Here is a 24419-nt window from a genome sequence, read left to right on the forward strand (position 1 = left end):
ATGCTGGTCACTCCTGGAAGCCGAGCCCCTTGCCCAGAGCCTGGCAGATGACTGGGCCTTGGTGATGCTGAAGGAATGAAGGACTTGAGCTATTTTTAGAGGCCTAGCCAAGAGCCTGAGCCCTGCCCGTACTTCCCTCCAGAAGATGAGGGATGGGTAGGAATTTGCTGTGATCTCAATCTCTCTGTGGGTCCCAAGTACATATAAGGAGAAGAAAGAACTCCATTCCAGGCTTTCCCTGAGCAACCCCAGAGGAACCCCAGGAGCTCACATTACTGTATGCTTTTTAAGTTCTCAAAGATGATACTAGGTTTTTCCACAAAGACGGTGCTGGAAGTGAAGAAGGAAGCCCCTGCCCCTCCCAAAGCCAAAGCCAAAGCAAAGGGTTTGGAAGCCAAGAAGGCAGTACTGAAAGGCATCCACGACCACGCAAAAAAAGAAGATCCACATTTCACCCCATTCTGCTGGCCCAAGACACTGTGTCTCAGAAGACAACCCAGTTATCCTCGGAAGAGTGTCTCAGGAGACACACGCGTCACCACCATGCCACCCTCAAGCTCCCCCGACCACTGAGCCAGCCCTGAAGAAGAATGACACACTCGTGTTCACTGTGGACGGCAAGGCGAACAAGCACCGATCCCACAGGCTGTGAAGAAGTTCTGACACTGACGTGGCCAAGGCCAACACTCCCTGATCAGGCTGATGGAGAGAAGAAGGCGTATGTCTGACTGGCTCCTGACTATGACGCTTTGGATGTTGCCAACAAAACCGGGATCATCTAAACTGAGTCCAGCCGGCAAATTCTAAGTATAAGTGTTTTGACCATAGAAAAAAAACAAAAAAAGAATCTAGATCTGCAGTAGCAGTGCCACCTTTACACCTCTGCTCAGTCACGAGGAACCTTTCACCCGTGTCCTCAGAGGGTGACACTAGAGCAGGATGAGGCCCAACAGGAGTTAGCTAAATCAACTCTGAGGTCTGCAGTTGTCAGCAGGGAGGAGAAGACAAAGGTTTTGTTCCCCATGAACAAGGCTTCCGGTCAAAGGCTTGCACCCCCTGGCATGCCTTGGGAGACCCCGATCAGCTCTTACCCAAGGACCTCGGGTCCCCCATAGGATGGAGGCCCAAGTGGACAGCAGCTCAGAGACAAGGGTAAGGGCCCCAGGAGCAGTGCTCAGCCCTGGCTGCCCCCCAGAACAAACGTGTCTTTCACTTACACTCTCGAATTTCTTGACATAATTGTAGGTGAGGATGTCTGCCTCCTGCAGGTCTAGGTCAGGGTCTAGGGGCTCACCCACCAGCGTCTTCCAGAAGGAGGGTAGGAGGTCCAGGGGGAGAGGGACATCGGCTCGGATCGCAATTCCCAGCAACTGCCCCAAGAAGTGCAGCAGCTGCTCCTCCCCATAGGTGATGGGGCTTGGGGTCAGGATGTACTTGCCCTGGAAGTGGAGGCAGAGACAAGGTGACTGAGTGTGTGCCTCTCTTTCTTCCAGGGAACACAGCCCAGGCCACCACACCGTGAAGCAGGAGAGAACTCTTTGGGAGGACATGACCCTGTCCCTGGACTTGCCTCGCCAGTGTGGCAGGGTTGGTCGTCTCAGAATTGGAAGCGCTTCTGATGAGGGCAGGAACCCAACACTGCAAGCCACTACCCCTTGGGAACTCAAGTGCTGGGGGGACATGGGTCTCAGATGCCCAGGCCTGCAGTGTCTCACCTTATTCTTATTGACAGCCGAGCTGGGGCACAACAGGAGGAGAGACAGCGAGGAGCTCTGCAGCTCTTTACACACCTGCCACAAAAAGTGGCGGAAAGAGCCACCTGCAGAACAGATGGAGACATATCAGCACTGGGACTCCACCAACTGTTCCTGCCAAGCAGGCCCTGGCAGGTGAAGGTGCCAAGTAGCACCAGTCCTTTCCTATCTCACCTGCTGGGGTATGGAAAGTCAACTCATTTGTCAACCTGACGGAGGTATGGTGGAGTGGAAGGGAAATTTACGTGAGAGTAGGAAGATGTGAGAACAAATCCTGTCCTGCCACTTACTGACTGGGTGACCCCAGGGCTATCACTTAACTTCCCAAGCCAGCCTTAGTAGGTTCTTGATCTGTAAAATGTGGTTAATTATATCTACCTCCCAGGGTGGGTCAAGGGTTAATTTGATAGAAACGCAGAGCCCCTGCACAGGCTCTCAGAGCTGCAGATGCCTTTGGGGCACCTCTCATAGCCTTACACTGACACTGATTGTGTGCTGGTTGGATTCAGGTCTGTCACCCTGGGCACTGATGAGAACAGGGCCACATCTTTTTTACTCAACACTGCCTCCCACACTGCCCGGGTGCTCAGTGGTTCAATGAATGCATGAATGAATGGACAAACGCTTGAACACATCAACTCGTCTACTGCTGCCATTTAAAAGAGACACCCATTTTCTAGGAAGCACCTCTCCTCTCTATAGCATGATCTGCTCTGGGCTCCCTGTGCATTTCCCTGTTGCTACTGTGAAGTGAGAGTGCTCCGAAGACAGATGTGTACACACTGCCTGGCCAGAGCCACGTGAAGGCCTAGCTGTGGACAGAGGTCTGGGGGCGGGTCAGGGCATGGCCCACCCCTGCTTCTAGGCAGAGAAAACAGGGAATTCCTGCCTGCTGAAGCCTTGAGGGGCCCAGAGCCTGGGTAAGGGAATCTGATAGACGTGGATTTGAACGCCCTAGCTCAGTCACGCTGTGAACAAACTGTGTGACCTTGGGGAGTCACTTCACTTCTGGTGCTTCAGCTTTGCCATCTGAAAAGTGGGACAATGTTGGTATTTCATGACATTCAGGACTGTGAGAAGATAGGATGTTGGGCAAAGGCCCCACATGCGCTGAGTTCAGTGACTAGGAGCTGTTCTCAGAGAAGTCTGAGGGGCCTGCCCAGATGAGGCCATGGGGCTCGTCACTCTGGGAGGTTGCTGCCAGCAAGAGTGTCCCTAGGAAACTGAACCAAAAGGAAACGGGAGACAGAGCTGGCTGGGCCCCCTCACTCCTGGTCCTAACAGTCTTGCCCTCCTTGTGTGCCTAGCTGAGAGGCTCTGGACGTCTACTGTTCAGAGCAGAAGACACTCCCTGCACATGACGGGCAGAGCAAAGGAGCAAACCTCTCCACGAAGCTGCACATGACTGAAAGGGCGTAAGGGAGATGTTCTCAGCCACTATTCCTCATCCATGCAGAGAGAAATGATAGAAAGTGTCATTTAATCAAGGGTTTCCCAATACCCTCTCTGTCTTGGGGCACAAATAAGCTTTTAGCCCAATTAACTCCTCTTCTAGGAAAGAAGTTAATTGGGCTAAATGACTCTTCCAGGAAAGAAGCTCAATCAGCACTGAAGATATCTGTCCTGGGTCTAGTCCCTAAGAAGGCTGAATGGAGGCACTGATCAACCTGGGAGGGGCTGAGCTGAATTCCTAGACCAGAGTTGTGGGGTGGGGGAGGTTAGCACACATTCAGGTCCCACACTGGGTAGGGGCAAGTCCTTGGGGGCTGAGTTTGGAGAGCCTGGGATTATATGGTCACTGGGGAGTGGTCTGGCTTCTGCATACCAAGGTGATGGACATGGCTGTCATTCTTTCTAATGGAGAAGACTCTGGCACCTTAAGTTAAAAATAACCCTTCTCAGGGAGAAAACCAACACTTTCTGAGCTGCTAAATACAGCCTCCAACCCAAACTGGCTGGGTCGGGAACCCCTGGGGAGCCTGGTGAAGGCTGCTGCTTACTGGTGCCATGGACCTCTTCCCCAGTGAAGCGGATGTTGAAGGCATATGTGGGGTCACCACCACTAGCCAGTTTGACACAAAGCTGAGATGATGGCACTGAGGCCAGTTGCCTGGCAGCTTGGCAGAAGTATGAGTTCTCAGAAGCTCTAATTTCCCCTGAAAAGAGAGAGAGAGGAGCTGATAAAAACATTCCCAAGGCCGCCCTTCACCCTTCTAACATATCCAGATCCCACTCTGCCTAGCAGCCTCTTGCATACATTTCTGACCTTACCTTATCCCTCATTCATGAACCCTTGTTTGTGCTCTATGTTATAGCTCCCACGATCCCTCAGCTTGGAAACCACCACCCCACTCCCAAGTGCAGCACTGGTCCCATCTCATCCTTCCCTTTGCCTCCTTGGGGTCAGGACCTCCTGACCTCCCTATCTAATGTACTTCCCCACCTCAAGTTCCTCTCATTTCCTCCCACTGTGTCCTTTAGAACATCTGTCTGCTTGATTACATGCTATGACAGAGACTCTGGTTAATTCCCCAGTATTCATCCTCCTCTCTTCTTTGGGCCAGAGCCCCAATTTTTAGCAGGCATACATGGCTGGCCAGTATAAAGACTACATTTCCCATCCTCCCTTGTAGTTAGGCCTGGCCATGTGGCAAGTTTTGGCCAATGAAAGGTAAAGGGACTCCAGGGAGAAGTTTGCTCCTTTGCCCTGGCCACTTGCTCCTGCCGCCTAGCATGCACAGTCGTGAGGTGTAACAGAAGCAAGAGGACACATACCGAGTGCTAGAGCAGAATGACAAAAGCCTAAGTCCCTACTGAGTAAGAAACTATCATCCCAGCCCTGGGAAACTTTCTTTTATGTGAGAGAAATCACACATTTTAGATTGTTGAAGCCACTGCTATTTTACTTTTACTCTTCTTTGTAGCCTGTCCTACCTCCCACAATTTCCAGAGGGTCCAAAGTGATCTCGGGCGCTGCGTGGTCAGCTGTCCTCTGTACAGTGGCATTCAGCACCCGATTCATCACGGTCACCTTCGTGTCATAAAAGATCAGCCCTGAGAAGAGGAATGTGGGAGAGATGCTTGCACAGGGCTGCCTCCTCCCTTCCTGGTCACCCGGGGCCAGTGCTGGCCAAGGGGCCCCAATTGGGTCTCCTCCATTCTCTTCTAGGGTGCCGTCTGGGTCTCTTGGTGGGCACTTTCGTGCCTTGCTAGTGGGCATATACGCTGACCCTGACTTTCCGGAAGGGCAATTTACTAGTGTTAGCCACATTTTATTTAAATCCCTTGAGTCTTTGATGCTTAGAGAAACCTAGCGTGTAAAAACAAATGCAATCCATGAAGAACAAGCAGGTTTGCTGCAGCATTTTCTGAACAGCAAAAAGCACTTCCCAAGCATGTATCAAGAAGGAAGTGGTGAAATCAACTCTGGGGCTTTACACTAGGGTTCTACGTAGCCCCTCAAAAGCACAAGGCTCTTCTGTGGCTGTCGGTACACGGAGACCCCGAGGCACACTAGTAAAAGGGAAAAGGAGTTGCAGAACCGAATGGATAGTATGATACCTATTTTCATTTATTTTTTTTCAAAAACTTTAAAAAGTTTTTTTTTGGTAGGAATACAGAAAAAAATCATGCAGATATTCTTTTTCTTGTTACATTTACACCTGATTTGAATGACTGCTTATGCTTGCATGACTTTAAATAACGAGTGCTTATGGGCCCCAGTTCCTATGTTACACAGTGGTCCTGAGTTCTCACTAACTGTGCGCTCCTACAGTTTCAGGACTCCTCCCTAATGCATGACCCATTCTATGGCCTTCTGTCTGCACACACAACAGATTTATAAGGCTAACTGCCTTGAAGTAACCATCGGTGATTCCACTTACTATATGAGGACTGATAAATGAGGGATTTCACATATTTTGCAATAAAGATCAGGAGAGCAGAGCTAAATGAAATAGCAACTCTTATTTATTTCCTTGTGTGGGTTTTAGGGTTCCTTAAGTGTTTCCTTTTTCGGCTCTTGAAAGCCTCTGCTAACATGAGAAGATGTGGTAGGTGCTGTGACACATACCAGGAGTCCCAAAGAATCACGTATAGAGCAAGTCCAAAAGAAAGCAAAATTATAAGAAGCTAGAACAGGGGAGTTGGATTTATTTTCTTAGATACCTTCCAACCTGCATATCACAACCTCTCCTAACCTTCTGTGATTCTGAAAATGTCTGACTTGCCTATGATCCAAGAGCAGCATGTGCCAAAAGGGTGGGAACCATACTCTGAGCCGTGTGAACTGAAGTGCAGAGCTAGAATGCTTATATGACGAGAGGACAGCTGGCAGAAGTGTCCTCCATATAAACATCAGCAGATCGAGATGAAAGTCACTGACTATGGAATTTGTATGGGTAACATTTTATTAAAAGAGTCCTTGTGGTCACATAGAGCATCTATCAGTCCTTCACCCCACTTTTCAGGATATTACTGCCTTTGGGTTTGTTTACTAACAAACAGAAATCCCATTACACAATCTGCTATCTGATATGAAATCTATGAATCCTTGAAGGTCTGTATCTATATTGCAAATAAACAAATAAAAACTTTTAACTATCAATGGGACATTGCCATTTTACTGCTTTAATTCTTCTGATTCTTTATTATTTTTTTAATGTGGGCAGATAAGAGGGAATTGAACCTGGGTCTCCAGCATGGCAGGCAAGAACTCTGCCATTTAGCCACATCACCTGCCCTGTTTTAATTTTTATAAAAGTAAATCTCTTAAAGGATAGGTCAAGTCTACTTAAATTTTAAGCCTAAGAGTCACCCCCAAGAGAGCCTCTTTTGTTGCTCAGATGTGGCCTCTCTCTCCAGCCAACATGACAAGCAGTCTCACCACCCTCCCCCTCTCTGCATAGGACATGACTCCCAGGGGTGTGGACCTTCCTGGCAACGTGGGACAGAGATCCTGGAATGAGGTGAGACTCAGCATCAAGGGACTGAGAAAAACCCTAGAATGAGCTGAGACTCCGCATCAAGGGAGTGAGAAAACCTTCTCCACCAAAGGGGGAAGAGTGAAATGAGACTAAGTGTCAATGGCTGAGATTCCAAACAGAGTTGAGAGGTTATCCTGAAGGTTATTCTTACGCATTAAGTAGATATCACCCTGTTGTTCAAGATGTAGTGGAGAGGCTGGAGGGAACTGCCTGAAAATGTAGAGCTGTGTTCCAGTAGCCATGTTTCTTGATGATGATTGAACAATGATATAGTTTTCACAATGAGACTCTGTAAATGTGAAAATCTTGTGTCTGATGCTCCTTTTATGTACTATATCAACAGAAGAGTAGAACATATGGAATAAAAATAAATAATGGGGGAACAAATGTTAAAATAAATTTAGTTTGAAATGCTAGTGGTAAATGAAAGTGAGGGGTAAGGGGTATGATATGTATAATCCTTTTTTTCTCTGTTATTGTTTTATTTCTATTTCTGTTGTCTTTTTATTTCTTTTTCTAAATCAATGCAAATGTTCTAAGAAATGAGGAATATGCAACTATGTGATGATATTAAGAATTACTGATTGTATATATAGAATGGAATGATATCTTAATATTTTGTTTGTTAATTTTTTTTTAATTAATAAAAAAAAGAAAAAAATGCTACTGCAGAACATAAAAAAAAAAGTAAATTTCTTACAACAGTAGCTAATAATAGACTGGGGTTTGTTCATATGAAAACCAACCCCACAAAGGACAGGTTAAGCCTACTTACAATTAGGCCTAAAAGAATGGGCTGGGACTCGGCATCAGGGGATTGAGAAAACTTTCTTGACCAAGGTGGGGAGGACTGAAATGGGACAAGGTGGAGTGTCAGTGGCTGAGGGATTCCGGGCAGAGTCGAGAGGTTATCCTGGTGGCTATTCTTGTGCATTAAGTAGATATCACCTTGTTAGTCAACATGTGGTGGAGAGGCTGGAGGGAACTTCCTGAAAACGTGGAGCTGTGTTCCAGTAGCCAAGTTTCTTGATGATGATTGTAAAATGGTGTAGCTTTCACAATGTAACTGTGTGATTGTAAAAACCTTGTGTCTGATGCTCCTTTTATCTACCTTGTCAACAGACGAGTAAAACATATGGAATAAAAATAAATAATAGGGGGGACAACAACAAAAAAAATTAGGCCTAAGAGTCACCCCCAAGAGAACCTCTTTTGTTGCTCAGATGTGGCTTCTCTCTCCAGCCAACCCAACAAGCAAACTCACTGCCCTCCCCCTCTCTACGTGAGACATGACTCCCAGGGGTGTGGACCTTCCTGGCAACGTGGGACAGAAATCCTAGAATGACCTGGGACTCAGCATCAAGGGATTGAGAAAACCTTCTCTACCAAAAGGGGGAAGACCAAAATGAGACAAAATAAAGTATGTCAATGGTTGAGAGATTTCAGAGTTGAGAGGTTATCCTGGAAGTTATACTTATGCATTAAATAGATATCACCTTGTTAGTTAAGATGTAATGGAGATGTCATTCTGTAGGATCAAGGATAGAAACTTACTCCCTTTTCTATTCCTGATTATCAGGGAATGTGTTGAATGAAAGAACCAATAAAAACAAACTTAAAGACAAAAAAAAAAAAGATGTAATGGAGAGGCTGGAGGGAACTGCCTGAAAACGTAGAGGTACATTCCAGTAGTCATGTTTCTTGAAGATGACTGTATAATGATATAGCTTTCACAATGTGACTGTGTGACTGTGAAAACCTTGTGTCTGATGCTCCTTTTATCTACCTTGTCAACAGATGAGTAGAACATATGGAATAAAAATAAATAATAGGGGGAACAAATGTTAAAATAAATTTAGTAGATTGAAATGCTAGTGATCAATGAAAGGGAGGGGTAAGGGGTATGGTATGTATGAATTTTTTTCTGTTGTCATCATTTCTTTTTCTGAATTGATGCAAATGTTCTAAGAAATGATCATGATGATGAATATGCAACTATGTGATGGTATTGTGAATTACTGATTATATATGTAGAACGGAATGATCATATGATAAGAATGTTAGTGTTTGCGGTTATATTTTTAAAAAAATTAATAAAAAGTAAAAAAGAGTACATGTGTATTATATACAATTGAGTACATGAATAAAAAATATACTATTTTGTTATTACATGTAGATAGTAAATAGTTTGCTCAAGTACTTATTTGATGCAAATTTTAAACAAAGAAAAATAATTCTATCTTTAAAACTTAAAAAACAAATCATTTAAAAGCTAAAAGCCGATTCTAGAGAGAGGGGGCCAAGATGGCGGCTTAGCAATGTGCGCATTTTAGTTCGTCCTCCAGAACAATGACTAAATAACCAGAAACAGTACAGAACAGCTCCCGGAGCCATGATAGTGACCGGACACACAGCGTACCCCAGTCTGGACCAGCTGGACCGGCTGCAAGTCTCTGGAACCGTGAGTTCCCCAAGCCACGGCGGCCAGCACCCGGCGCCCCTCCCCCACAGGCAGCTTCCCAGAGGGAAAGGAAAGAGACTCTAACAGTAGCAGGGACTGAGTCCAACCAAACACCAATTCTGGCATTAATAAACAAATTCTGACTACTAAAAATAGGCCCCCAGCTCAGGCGAAACTGGTCAAGGTGGAGGTCGATTATTGGGATAACCGAAAAAGAGGAAAGGGAACGAAACAGAGGTTTGGATGAAACAGAGGTTTTTGTGGCTGTTTCTATGGAGGCTTGGCTGCCTCTGGATTCAGTGGTGGGACTACTCGGGCTGCACCTGCCCCAGGCATAGGCAGAAGCAGACTGCTTTCAGGGTTATCTCCCACCTGTGCCTTCCCCAAGGGAGGGGTGAAGCCCAACTTAGGTGGAATCCCTCTCTCAAGGAATTCAGACCCCAGGGCTTGGCAATTTGAAACCATTAAAACCAGCCTACAACCTCTCCTCTGTCTCCACCACACCCCCAGCAGGGAGAACCTTCCAAAGTTAAAGGAGTCACAACATCTTTTGCTGGTGGGACCCGCAGGCAGACAAGCGCCACATACTGGGCAGGATAAGAAAAACAGAGCCCAGAGAATTCACAGGAAAGTCTTTCAACCTGCTGGGTCTCACCCTCAGGGAAAACTGACACAGGTGACTCCTTCCCCCTGATAGGAGGCCAGTTAGTCCGGGAAAATACGGCTGGAGTCTGTAATACCTATGTAGACCCTCCAAAGGGTGGGGAGGGAAAAGGCACCTTACAAGCAGGACAAGAAACAAGAAAACAAGAACTGAAAAATTACCCTCTGTTAAACAAAACCTAAGCTAGAGGCCCAGAAAAAGATGAACTGAAGGTCAAAGAACAAATAGACAACAAACTCATCTAGCAAGAAAACCCTAGGTAAGAGAACTGAAAGCAATCTCCAGAATAAACTAATTAAGGTAATTAAATGCCTAGATGCCAGCAAAAAATAACAAATCATACCAGGAAAATTGAAGATATGGCCCAGTCAAAGGAACAAACCAATAGTTCAAATGAGATACAGGAGCTGAAACAACTAATTCAGAATATACAAACAGAAACGGAAAACCTCATCAAAAACCAAATCAATGAATTGAGGGAGGACATGAAGAAGGCAAGGAATGAACAAAAAGAAGAAATGGAAAGTCTGAAAAAACAAATCACAGAACTTATGGGAATGAAAGATACAACAGAAGGGATGAAAAAAACAATGGAAACCTACAATGGTAGATATCAAGAGACAGAGGTTAGGATTAGTGAACTTGAGGATGGAACATCTGAAATCCAAAAAGAAACAGAAACTATAGGGAAAAGAATGGAAAAATATGAGCAGGGACTCAGGGAATTGAATGATAATATGAAGCGCACAAATATACATGTTGTGGGTGTTCCGGAAGGAGAAGAGAAGGAAAAAGGAGGAGAAAAACTAATGGAAGAAATTATCACTGAAAATTTCCCAACTCTTATGAAAGACCTAAAATTACAGATCCAAGAAGTGCAGCACACCCCAAAGAGAATAGATCCAAATAGATGTTCTCGAAGACACTTACTAGTCAGAATGTCAGAAGTCAAAGAGAAAGAGAGGATCTCGAAAACAGCAAGAGAAAAGCAATCCATCACATAAAAGGGAAACCCATTAAGACTATGTGTAGATTTCTCAGCAGAAACCACGGAGGCGAGAAGACAGTGGGATGATATATTTAAATTACTAAAAGAGAAAAACTGCCAACCAAGAATTCTATACCCAGCAAAACTGCCCTTCAAAAATGAGGGAGAAATTAAAACATTTTCAGACAAAAAGTCACTGAGAGAATTTGTGACCAAGAGATCAGCTCTGCAAGAAATACTAAAGGGAGCACTAGAGACAGATACAAAAAGACAGAAGAGAGAGGAGTGGAGAAGAGTGTAGACAGAAGGAAAATTAGATATGACATGTAAAATACAAAAGGCAAAATGATAGAGGAAAGTACTACCCAAACAGTAATAACACTAAATGTTAATGGATTGAACTCCCCAATCAAAAGACATAGACTGGCAGAATAGATTAAAAAACAGGATCCTTCTATATGCTGCCTACAGGAAACACATCTTAGACCCAAAGATAAACATAGGTTGAAAGTGAAAGGCTGGGAAAAGATATTTCATGTAAATAACAACCAGAAAAGAGCAGGAGTAGCTATACTAATATCCAACAAATTAGACTTCAAATGTAAAACAGTTAAAAGAGACAAAGAAGGATACTATGTACTAATAAAAGGAACAATTCAACATGAAGACATAACAATCATAAATATTTATGCACCGAACTAGAATGCCCCAAAATATGTGAGGAATACACTGCACACACTGAAAAGGGAAATAGACACATATACCATAATAGTTGGAGACTTCAATTCACCACTATCATCAATGGACAGAACATCTAGACAGAGGATCAATAAAGAAACAGAGAATTTGAAAATTACAATAAATGAGCTAGACTTAACAGACATTTATAGGACATTGCACCCCACAACGGCAGGATACACCTTTTTCTCAAGTGCTCATGGATTATTCTCAAAGATAGACCATATGCTGGGTCACAAAGCAAGTCTCAACAAATTTAAAAAGATTGAAATCATACACAACACTTTCTCAGATCATAAAGGAATGAAGTTGGAAATCAATAATAGGCAAGGCGCCAGAAAATTCACAAATATGTGGAGGCTCAACAACACACTCTTAAACAATCAGTGGGTCAAGGAAGAAATTACAAGAGAAATCAGTAAATATCTCGTGAATGAAAATGAAAACACAACATATCAAAACTTATGGGACACAGCAAAGGCAGTGCTAAGAGGGAAATTTATTGCCCTAAATGCCTATATCAAAAAAGAAGAAAGGGCAAAACTACAGGAATTAACTGTCCACTTGGAAGAACTGGAGAAAGAACAGCAAACTAACCCCAAAGCAAGCAAAAGGAAAGAAATAACAAAGATTAGAGCAAAAATAAATGAAATTGAGAACACGAAAACAATAGAGAAAATCAATAAAACCAGAAGTTGGTTCTATGAGAAAATCAATAAGATTGATGGGCCCTTAGCAAGACTGACAAAAAGAAGAAGAGAGGGGGTGCAAATAAATAAGATCAGAAATGGAAGAGGAGACATAACCACTGACCCCACAGAAATAAAGGAGGTAATAACAGGATACTATGAACAAATTTATGCTAATAAATACAACAATGTAGATGAAATGGACGGGTTCCTAGAAGAGCATAAACAACCAACTTTGACTCAAGAAGAAATAGATGACCTCAACAAACCAATCACAAGCAAAGAAATTGAATCTGTCATTAAAAAGCTTGCCAAAAAGAAAAGTCCAGGACCAGACGGCTTCACATGTGAATTCTACCAAACATTTCAGAAAGAATTAATACCAACCCTGCTCAAGCTCTTCAAAAAAATTGAAGTGGAGGGAAAGCTACCTAATTCATTCTATGAAGCCAACATCACCCTCATACCAAAACCAGGCACAGATATTACAAAAAAAGAAAACTACAGACCAATCTCTCTAATGAATATAGATGCAAAAATCCTCAACAAAATTCTAGCAAATCGAATCCAGCAACACATTAAAAGAATTATACATCATGACCAAGTAGGATTCATCCCAGGTATGCAAGGATGGTCCAACAGAAGAAAATCAATTAATGTAATACACCATATGAACAAATCAAAGCAGAAAAATCACATGATCACCTCAATTGATGCAGAGAAGGCATTTGACAAGATTCAACATCCTTTCCTGTTGAAAACACTTCAAAGGATAGGAATACAAGGGAACTTCCTTAAAATGATAGAGGGAATATATGAAAAACCCACAGCTAATATCACCCTCAATGGGGAAAAATTGAAAACTTTCCCCCTAAGATCAGGAACAAGACAAGGATGTCCACTATCACCACTGTTATTCAACATCATGTTGGAAGTTCTAGCCAGAGCAATTAGACAAGAAAAAGAAATACAAGGCATCAAAATAGGAAAGGAAGAAGTAAAACTATCACTGTTTGCAGACGATATGATACTATACGTCGAAAACCCTGAAAAATCCACAGCAAAACTACTAGAGCTAATAAACGAGTACAGCAAAGTGGCAGGTTACAAGATCAACATTCAAAACTCTGTAGTGTTTCTATACACTAGTAATGAACAAGCTGAGAGGGAAATCAAGAAACGAATTCCATTTACAATTGCAACTAAAAGAATAAAATACTTAGGAATAAATTTAAATAAAGAGACAAAAGACCTATACAAAGAAAACTACAAGAAACTGTTAAAAGAAATCACAGAAGACCTAAATAGATGGAAGGGCACACCATGTCCATGGATTGGAAGACTAAATATAGTTAAGATGTCAATCCTACCTAAATTGATTTACAGATTCAACGCAATACCAATCAAAATCCTAACAACTTACTTTTCAGAAATAGAAAAACCAATAAGCAAATTTATCTGGAAGGGCAGGGTGCCCCGAATTGCTAAAAGTATCTTGAGGAAAAAAACGAAGCTGGAGGTCTCACGCTGCCAGACCTTCAGGCATATTATGAAGCCACAGTGGTCAAAACGGCATGGTACTGGCATAATGATAGATACATTGACCAATGGAATCGAATAGAGTGCTCAGATATAGACCCTCTCATCTATGGACATTTGATCTTTGATAAGGCAGTCAAGCCAACTCACCTGGGACAGAGCAGTCTCTTCAATAAATGGTGCCTAGAGAACTGGATATCCATATGCAAAAGAATGAAAGAGGACCCATCTCTCACACCCTATACAAAAGTTAACTCAAAATGGATCAAAGATCTAAACATTAGGTCTAAGACCATAAAACAGTTAGAGGAAAATGTAGGGAGATATCTTATGAATCTTATAATTGGAGGCAGTTTTATGGACCTTACACCTAAAGCAAGAGCACTGAAGAAAGAAATAAATAAATGGGAGCTCCTCAAAATTAAACACTTCTGTGCATCAAAGAACTTCATCAAGAAAGTAAAAAGACAGCTTACACAATGGGAGACGATATTTGGAAACGACATATCAGATAAAGGTCTAGTATCCAGAATTTATAAAGAGATTGTTCAACTCAACAACAAAAAGACAGCCAATCCAATTACAAAATGGGAAAAAGAGTTGAACGGACACTTCTCAGAAGAGGAAATACAAATGGCCAAAAGGCACATGAACAGATGCTCAATGTTCCTGGCCATTAGAGAAATGCAAATCAAAACCACAATGAGATATCATCTCACACCCACCAGAATGGACATTATCAACAAAACAGAAAATGACAAGTGCTGGAGAGGATGTGGAGAAAGAGACACACTTATTCACTGTTGGTGGGAATGTCAAATGGTGCAATCACTGTGGAAGGCAGTTTGGCAGTTCCTCAAAAAGATGAATATAGAATTGCCATACGACCCAGCAATACCATTGCTAGGTATCTACTCAAAGGACTTAAGGGCAAAGACACAAACGGACATTTGCACACCAATGTTTATAGCAGCATTATTTACAATTGCAAGGAGATGGAAACAGCCAAAATGTCCATCAACAGACGAGTGGCTAAACAAACTGTGGTATATACATATGATGGAATATTATGCAGCTTTAAGACAGAATAAAGCATGTAATAACATGGATGGACCTAGAGAACATTATGCTGAGTGAGTCTAACCAAAAACTAAAGGACAAATACTGTATGGTCTCACTGATATGAACTGACATTAGTGAATAAACTTGGAATATTTTGTTCGTAACAGAGACCATCAGGAGATAGAAATAGGGTAAGATATTGGGTAATTGGAGCTAAAGGGATACAGACTGTGCAACAGGACTGGATACAAAAACTCAGAAATGGACAGCACAATACTACCTAACTGTAATGTAATTATGTTAAAACACTGAATGAAGCTGTATGTGAGAATGATAGAGGGAGGAGGGCTGGGGATATAATGAAATCAGAAAGAAAGAGAGATGTTAAAGATCGAGATGGTATAATCTAGGAATGCCTGGAGTGTATAATAATAGTGAAATGTACAATGTACAAATTTTAAAAGTTTTTGCATGAGGAAGAACAAAGGAATGTCATTATTGCAGGGTGCTGAAAATAGATGATAATTAATACTTCAAAATGTCACCTTCTGTGTGAGACTAAAGCAAAAAATGTTTATTTGTTACAAAATTTATATTTTAACTAGAGCATTTCCTAATATAACTCATGTAGATAGTTTGATTGAATGTCATAAGTACTTGGAATCTCAGGTAGCACATGAGATTTTGTTGGTTTGTCCAGAGCGATGCCCCGATGAATCCCAGAGTGATTTGATCAGTGACTGGAAAAGTATCTGCAAGCCCCCTTCGGGAAATGGTGAGGTGGGGAGAAATTCAACTTCCCTGAGTTGAATTCTTGATATTCTCACAAGCAGTGTGGACAACCAAAGCTATAGGCTGAGCCCCCAGTCCTGGGGATTGTTCATATGAAACTTAACCCCACAAACGATAGGTCAAGTCTACTTAAAATTTAGGCCTAAGAGTCACCCCCAAGAGAGCCTCTTTTGCTCAGATGTGGCCTCTCTCTCAAGCCAACATGACGAGCAGTCTCACCACCCTCCCCCTCTCTGCGTGGGACATGACTCCCAGGGGTGTGGACCTTCCTGGCAACGTGGGACAGAGATCCTGGAATGAGCTGAGACTCAGCATCAAGGGACTGAGAAAAACTCTAGAATGAGCTGAGACTCCGCATCAAGGGATTGAGAGAACCTTCTCCACCAAAGGGGGAAGAGTGAAATGAGACTAAGTGTCAATGGCTGAGAGATTCCAAACAGAGTTGAGAGGTTATCCTGGAGGTTATTCTTACGCATTAAGTAGATATCACCTTGTTGTTCAAGATGTAGTGGAGAGGCTGGAGGGAACTGCCTGAAAATGTAGAGCTGTGTTCCAGTAGCCATGTTTCTTGATGATGATTGAACAATGATACAGCTTTCACAATGTGACTCTGTGAATGTGAAAACCTTGTGTCTGATGCTCTTTTAGCTACTATATCAACAGAAGAGTAGAACATATGGAATAAAAATAAATAATAGGGGGAACAAATGTTAAAATAAATTCAGTTTGAAATGCTAGTGGTAAATGAAAGCGAGGGGTAAGGTATATGGTATGTATAATCTTTTTTTTCTCTATTATCATTTTATTTCTTTTTCTGTTGTCTTTTTATTCCTTTTTCTAAATCGATGCAAATGTACTAAGAAATGATGAATATGCAACTATGTGATGTTATTAAGAATTACTGATTGTACATGTAGATTGGAATGATTTCTAATTGTTTTGTTAATTCTTTTTTTAATTAATAAAAAAAAAGAAACATCTAAAAAAAAAGAATTAATGATTGTATATGTAGAATGGAATGATATCTTAATGTTTTGTTTGTTAATTTTTTTTTAAATTAATAAAAAAAATTAAAAAAAAAAAGCTAAAAGCCTGCTTATAAGAATCACAAAGTTTAAAGAAATGGCTCAAATATTCTCAGACCCTCCCAACTGTCTCTTCCTGGTCCCATATATACTGTTAGTGTCACATTGAATACCATCTATTCTGGTATAATGCAATTCTTATGTTCCCGAGGAACCTCAGTTATCCAAAAACATGCTACAAAACAATTGTCTTGGGGGTTGGGGGATGGAAAAGAGGTTGGGGGCTGGAGAATTTTAGACTCATAATAACACATATAGTTTTCCTGCAGGAATTTCAGTAATAAAATTGACTTTTTAATGGCCCTAAGTATACAGCTATCAATGGAAGCTCCAGTTCCTGATAATTACTAACTAAAGGATTTGCTTTATGTCATCACAGCATGATTAACACAACATTTCTTAGATTTTTATATTTGTTTTTACTCATTGTTAAACAAGCTGCTACAAGCCAACTTTTCAACCTACATCTGAATGTTTCCTTAATTAGTTATTACTGACCAAGTGATGAAAACTAGCTTTTTTTCTTAAAATGTGTAACAGAAAAAGAATTAAAATATTATACCATCAACTCAAAAAACCCCCCGAAAACAGTAGCTGATAAAACATACATTATAAAATTATGGGATTACATTGCCTCAATTATCCTATTTCTGTTAACTTAAAGACTGTGGAATTTCTATGGCTACTGTCAAAGTTTGGGATTGTCTTCTCTTTGTATTATAATAAATTTATGCAATTATACATAAAAAAAATCCTGCAGAAGGCGGGCCACGGTGGCTCAGCAGGCAAGGACACTTGCCTGCCATGCCAGAGGACCTGAGTTCGATTCCCGGTGCCTGCCCATGTAAAAAAAAAATTAAAAAAAAAAAAAATCCTGCAGAAAGTACAGAATTCCTATATTCTCCTATGATTCTTGTTTTTGTTAAAAAAAAAAAAAAAAAGGAAAAGAAAGAAACCGCATGCACGGGTGCTTCTGTCTGAATGTAGACAGGAAGGCCTCAAAGGACACTCAACTGTTCACACGCGCGGTAGGGGCAGACGAACAGGTGCTTTAACTTTATACTTTATGTATTTCCAAATCATCTCAGAACTTAAAATTTAAGTCTAATTTTTAAGGGCATGTTACTTTGGTGGAGTTGCTACTGCAAAGGAAACCTATCGGTTGGACGTCCAGTTGGAGGTGGGGTGTCTTGCTGGGGGAGCTGCCTGGAGGCTGGGCGATGGTGCGGATGACTCTCCCTGTCAGTTCCAGGCCTGGCATCTGAAAGGTCACCAAAGCTCTTCTCTGAGGGCCACGCGGGACTGGACACTGACCTTTCGCCTCCTTGAGCAGGGCTGCGATGCTGTGGCTGTACATGGGTGTCTGGCGCAGCTCCACCAGGGGCAGGAAGAAGGTCTCCAGCGTGGTGTTCAGGGACTGCAGCAGGGCAAAGCGCAGGCGCAGGCTCTCGATGGGCACATCTGCAGGCACAGGGGGTGGTCAGGCTGGAGGCTCAGCCACAGGAGGCTGAGACTCTCACTTTGCAAACCCATACAAGTGGTCCCTAACACTTGGGAGGGCCACCAGGAGCCAGTGATTTCAAGTGGGACCAGGTGGCTCCCACAGAGGATTTTGTTCCTGAGACCCCCAGACGCTGCTAGTAGTGAGTGGCCCCCAATCTGCCGGTACTAAGCAGAGGCAAAGGCTGAGGGTCTGGGCTGGCCAGGTGGCAGGTCTTGACTCTTAAGCAATCCAAGGACCTCCTACTTCCTCCTTAGGGCCATGCCAGGGTTGTACACTATATATAAATTAACTTTTTATTTTGAAATAATTATAGACTTATTGGAAGATTAAAAAAATAGTAGACTCCTGTTTCCTTTCACCCAGCTTCATGGTGACATCATATATCAAAACAGGACACTGATATCGGCACTATCTTCTAGTCATCCATCCCACATGTGTATCTGAGGCTGAAAACAGGTCAGCATGCTGCCTATCTTGTCCGTCTGGTTCCCTGAGGTCAGAAGGTTCAGGACGTGTTAGCTGAGTGGGCAGAGAGCAGTTTTGAGCATTCAGATGACAATCTGGTACACTGTGCATATAGGCACAGAAAAAAACATGCCAAAGTGTTTTTTTCAGGGATAGATTTGTGTGGGAACTTCTGTTTCATTTTCTTTGTGCATCCTAGCTTTTAACAGAAAACATGCTGTTCTCTTGTAATTCAGGGTAATGTGCCTAATACATGTTACCAGACTACTCCGACCCTCTCTCTCCCACTCACACCCGAAACTGGTGTCAGTGTGGCCTCTAGGCAGCGGGACCAGGTACGGTCATGGTGGGTATAGTTTTCTAGTCGTTTATTCTTGTATTTGTTGGTTGGCTGGGTTGTAATGAGCATATAGAACAGGCTCATAAGACTATTCTGGCCACATCACAGTTTCTCCATCTCCTTCCCTCTTGCCTTTATCAGCCCCTCTCCCTCCCCACCTGGTTCACAGTAGGTACACAGAGTATTGTTACAAGGATGAGCAAATGGCCTAGGGTACTTCTCAATACCCAGTGCCATTCTGGGGGAAGCCCCACAGGGCATCTCAGGATGTGCCCCAGCAGGGCACACTCCTGGGGCCACATACTCAAGAGGCAGGCCACCCTGGGGTCGGTGGCATCCGCAGGGTCCAGATACACCTCATGAGGGTGGAGCCGCGCAGGTGTGATGGCCAGGTGGCGACACAGTCGGTTGATATACTGCACGAGTGCCACGTCCATCTCTAGGGTCCACTTCCTTGAGGCCTTCTGTGCATGTCGGACGTCGATGCAGGCGCACCTGGTGGGGAAGGGGCAGCAAGGTAGGGCCAGGGCTGTGGGGTGACTGCCGGACTCCTTTCACGCCACGTGGCCCAGCTCCCATAGAACGTTCAGAAGGGGGCCTTGCCTTCCTAGCTTGTTTCTTGGTGCTCAACCCAGATGCTTACTGCAGGGGACAGCTCCTGAGCGGGCAGCTCCTTTTACCAGAAGTAAGCCGAGAATTCTGGAGAGACCGTGAAACAGTACAGCCTTTCTGGAGGGCAGTAGGCAGTACGTATCAACATGTGCAGCACATGCAACCTCTGGCATGCAGGCAGAAGTGTGGGTAAGGGGTGGGCCCTGGAGTCATTGGCTAGGAATCAAGGCCATGCGTGGTGACCCAGAGCAAAAAGGATGCCGGCCTTCTGAGCCCGAGTTTCTGCCTCTATAACAGCATCACCCTCACAGGGTGGTCAAGACAATGAAAGGCAAAGACACTCATAAAGCATGTGGCATGGGGCTTGGCACATCAACGGTGTAAGATCAAGGTCAGCAGATGCCATTACTGGTGTTATTCCTCTTTAACATAGCAACCTCACTTTCAGGGATTTACTCTATGGAGGTATCTGAACCAATGAACCAATGGGCCAGCATGTGTTCATGGGGGCGTTCACTGCAGGACTGCATCGTTACAGTAAATGCCCCTCACTAGGAGAAGAGCTGAAGAAATCACACGGGGCATTAGGCAGCAGCTAAGATGATCTAGTAGAATAACACTGAGTGATGTGGAAAACAAAAAGCACAGTTTACAAAACAGTTATGTCCTGCCTAATCCGTTTCTATAGTACTAGCAAAATATATTACCAGAAAAATGTTTGGAGAGACGTTTACTAAAGCATTGAAGCTATAATTTATCTCTGCTCAGAATCCCAGAAAATCGCCTTCTTTGTGTTTCTAGGTACTGAATGAATTTTTCATTAAGTGTGCTTGTAATTATTCCACAAACATTAAGCTATTAGGTGGGCAGGCCAACAGGTGAGTGGGCAGGTAGGCAAATGCCCAGGGCAGTTCAGGTGGACCACCAGCTACATCAGGCCTCCTCTTATCACAGGCCTGTCCTCCAAAGAGTGCTCAGAGAGAAACCTAAGCCTCCTTCTGAAGGGGGTGCCCCGTGGACAGGAGTGGCACCTCACAGCTCCCTCCTGGCTGGCTATCCTCAGGGGAGTTCGTGGGGAGGAAGGAAACTGTGCCAGGGCATTGCTGGGTCCCACAGCATATGCAAACTCTATTACAAATGTGCCACTTTGGAATCAGTTACGCAGCTCAATTTTTGCCCCTTTTACTTCCAATGCACCTTCTAGTCCAAAATAAGTGATTCAATCTTTCAATAAAGGCACCAAAGTTATCCCACATCCTGGTTTCCAAAGCCAAGTTCAGAAAACTGGTCCATGCTGCCAAGATGCCAAGGCCATTCGGGTCCGGCAGATTCTGAGCTTTAATTGAAGCACAAGATGCTGGTATTAAGCAGTGAACAACTTGAATCTGAAAACAGATTTTTATGAATAGCCTGCTTCTGGCAACCACTCTTTCTTTGATGCCTGAAGTACCCTCTTGCTGTGGGTGAGGGTGTGTGTCAGAGACAGCCAGAGGAACCAAGGCCTTTTCTCTTTCTTTGGTTTTATAAGCCTGCTTGACAGTCCCTTACGGCTGGGTGGAGAACATTGTCTCTGTTCGGCTTTGGAGGTGGGGTGAGTGCCGACCTAGCTGTGCTGCTACCTGGGAAGGAGAGGGGACGTGGCAATGGAGCCTCGAAGGGGAAGGACTCGAAGGAACAAGGTTCTTTGGAATAAGAAATTGTCCCTAAGTCAGGAGCCTGAAGGGGAAAAAAACCGTTCGTTTTCAAACGGTCCGGAAAACCCACTTCAGCAATTATGATAAATTAGAAAATAACCAAGCAGGCATTTTTAAAAAGGCAGACAGAATAGCTCTGGGAAAGAATTTTCCTTGGGGAATGCATCCCAGCAGCTGAAAACAATTTATATACAATGTATCAACCGTTCAAGAGACAAACCTCTTACCTCTCAAAATGCAGATCATAGCCACAGGATAAAATAGCCCTCCAGACACTCCGGATGTCCTGCTTGGCACGATCAATAACAAATTTGTGAAATCCTTCCAAGGTCAGATATTTTTCCTCAGGGACTGATGGAAAAGTGTAAACAGCATATTGGTTCTTACATTTGGGAAAAGCTATATATACCTGGGCTTCACGAGACGTGCTGGATGCCTCCGTGACGCCCCTCACTGGCCCTCTGTGTCCTGGGTCCATTATGCTCCCGTCTCTCCTCCGTGCCCAGGGCACGCGCCTCACCCCGCTGTGTGAGGAAATCTCTGAGGCCTCCCACGTCAGGGCTGCTCATCAAATGGTGCGGCTACTTTCCAGTGTCAGAAACATCCCAAATGACAGCAATATTCATGACAATGCGGATAGCTTTCCCCATCTCTGCCTGGACAAGTACCTTCTAGAAGAAAATTTCCTACACATTTCCAAATTTTTACTTTTCAACCTCAACCATTATTCTTCACCTTGGGTGCAGGGATTTCTAGAACTGCTGTTTTTACCTCCACAAACTCTTGGCTATCAAAGATGGCATCCTAGCACAATGAGTCAGCATCGGCCAGGCCTCTTTCTCACGGTCTTTGTAAGTGCTGCTCTGCCCGACCCGAAACCCCAGGGAGCCCAGTGCCCTGAGGTGGGGCCCTCACACTGGGAACCTGGCCAATCAGGCTTAAGCCTGGTTCTCAGAGGGCCCTGTCCCTTCTCCAGGGTGGACACGAGCCACCCCTCCCCCATGCTCACAGTGGGCCCAAGCTGCTCATTCACCTTCTTGTTTTTTGGTCGGAGACTTTTCTGGATCCTTTTCATCGGGCTTACTCTTTTCCGGTGACTTTGGCTTCACAGTTGGTTTCTTCTCACTTAGGGCCGTCCTGCTGTAGACCAAACCATTGGAATCAGAATTCTGCATGTCCACATCTCCTCCTTTCACAGGAAATACACAGGAACCTCACACATATATTAATTCACTCTCTCCCAACCCTCAGCTTATGATTCAGTCAGGGCTGGGTTCAAGATCACCTCTGTTCTAATCAGGGATAGCTTCTTTGCAAATTACAAGGCCAAACTGATGCTTTAAATGTGAGAACTCCTGAAGAGATTATTTTCAAACACCCTTTCTACACTTTTTAGAGCTGCACTGTTCAGTAAGGTACCCTAATGAGCCAAATATAGCTACTTAAGTTTAAATTAATTGAAATGAAATAAAATATAAAATTCGGTTTCTTTTCAGCCACATTTCAAGCACTCAACAAGCTACCTGTGGCTAGTGGCTACTGTACTGAATAGCCCAGAAAGGGAACATTTCTACCACCACAGGAAGTTTTCTTGGACAACACTGTTTTTGAAGCACCATTAATACATACAAAATAAGAAAGACATCTTCTTTTTCTACCATTTAAATAATTCCTCTAGAGACTCCTTTTAGGTGATGCTTTGCTATCAGAATTACTGCCTGTGAGTGCTTGAGAGTCATAATACTGTATCTAAAGAAAACACTCTTAAATAGGTATGCATATGCACCTGTGGACTATGATGTGGCTATAGAAAAAGGAATGGGAAAGTTCTTTTTGTAGTGATATTGAATGATCTCCAAGGTTGTCATTAAATAGAAATAGCAAGGTACAGACATTGTGTACAGTACTCAATATGTGTTTAAAAATACACATGTATACATGTAAATTTACTCAAATATACGTGGAAAAATGCTGGAAGGCCACAGAAGGCACTATATCTCAAGGTATAGAATGGAGACTTGAGAGAGAGGGGAGGAGGAGAGGCTTCTCACTGCATATGCTTTTCAATTTTGTGCATTCAAAATGTAAGAAAATGATATACATATACAGAAAGAAAAGCTTATGCACTTAATCTCCGCAGAGACTGCTGGGGCCAATCCCATCATGCCTCACTCCCCTTGGCGATGTATCTTAGGACATGTAACGACAGATCTGGTAGTCAATTGTACTAATAAGAGGAATGCCTAAAGCCAGTGACTTTCAGATTTTGGTGTGAATCGAAATTATATGAGGCTTTTACATACGCCTATTTCTAGGCACCATCCACAGAAATCCTAATTCATTAAGCCTAGGTTGGGCCCAGGAATCTCAACGTTTAACAAGTGACCCCAGTGATTCACGTATATGTGATCATTAAATCCACTTAATAAATTCTACTCTTAGACATACACACACAGAGGTTATACACTTGAATGTTAAAAAGCGGTTTTTATGTGTAGGCAATTCAACTCTTTTCAATATGCATACACACACTCCACAATAACTATGTATTACTTTGTGGTTAAAGGAAGTCAGAAATTTGAAAAATTCTGTCCATTTTAAATGTTTTACTAATTCAGACTGGTCGTCTTCTCAGTCTGCATGGACAGATTTCACCATAATTCTGGATAAAATGAAATATCCACTTCCAGCCAATGAAGCTGAGGAACGAAAGCTCCGTGGCAGCAGAGCAGCAAAGAGCCACCAGGCCCAGCTCCCTGATGCCGCCACACCCCCCCGCCAGGCCCCGTCCGCCAAGCCTCACGGGCCACCCACCTGACGCTGCTGAGCATGGCCTTGTCCTTGGCGGGTGGCTTGGAGATGGAGCGCTTGGTGCTCACCACCTTCACGGGGTGCTGCTCCTTCCCAGCTTTGCTGTACTTGCTCTTATCAAACTTGGGCTTCGGCACGCCGTACTTCCTCAGGATCTGCAGGGGACAGGGGCGGGGGGGGAGCGTCTCAGGCTGACCCGGAGAGGCACTCCGGGCCCAGCCCAGGCTCGGCAGGGA

The 24419-nt window shown here is 43.6% G+C and overlaps 1 protein-coding gene across 5 annotated transcripts in view; it reads right to left on the reverse strand.

Annotated features, from left to right (window-relative positions):
- The window catches only part of HECTD4 (HECT domain E3 ubiquitin protein ligase 4), a 282965-nt gene that overhangs the window by 9888 nt on the left and 248658 nt on the right, over window positions 1-24419 (reverse strand). For 4 of the 5 annotated variants that reach the window (XM_077159888.1, XM_077159886.1, XM_077159887.1 and 1 more), the window contains exons 64-72: window positions 24187-24338; window positions 22406-22512; window positions 21600-21723; window positions 19371-19561; window positions 18072-18218; window positions 4689-4808; window positions 3755-3910; window positions 1716-1819; window positions 1218-1439 (exon numbers count right to left, since the gene is read on the reverse strand). In XM_077159888.1, the coding sequence (XP_077016003.1) occupies window positions 1218-1439; window positions 1716-1819; window positions 3755-3910; window positions 4689-4808; window positions 18072-18218; window positions 19371-19561; window positions 21600-21723; window positions 22406-22512; window positions 24187-24338 (1323 nt within the window). The remainder of the gene's footprint in view (window positions 1-1217; window positions 1440-1715; window positions 1820-3754; window positions 3911-4688; window positions 4809-18071; window positions 18219-19370; window positions 19562-21599; window positions 21724-22405; window positions 22513-24186; window positions 24339-24419) is intronic. The other variant, XM_077159885.1, reaches the window with a different exon arrangement.

This window comes from Tamandua tetradactyla, chromosome 5 (assembly GCF_023851605.1).
Source record: "Tamandua tetradactyla isolate mTamTet1 chromosome 5, mTamTet1.pri, whole genome shotgun sequence".
NCBI classification, from domain to species: Eukaryota; Metazoa; Chordata; class Mammalia; order Pilosa; family Myrmecophagidae; genus Tamandua; species Tamandua tetradactyla.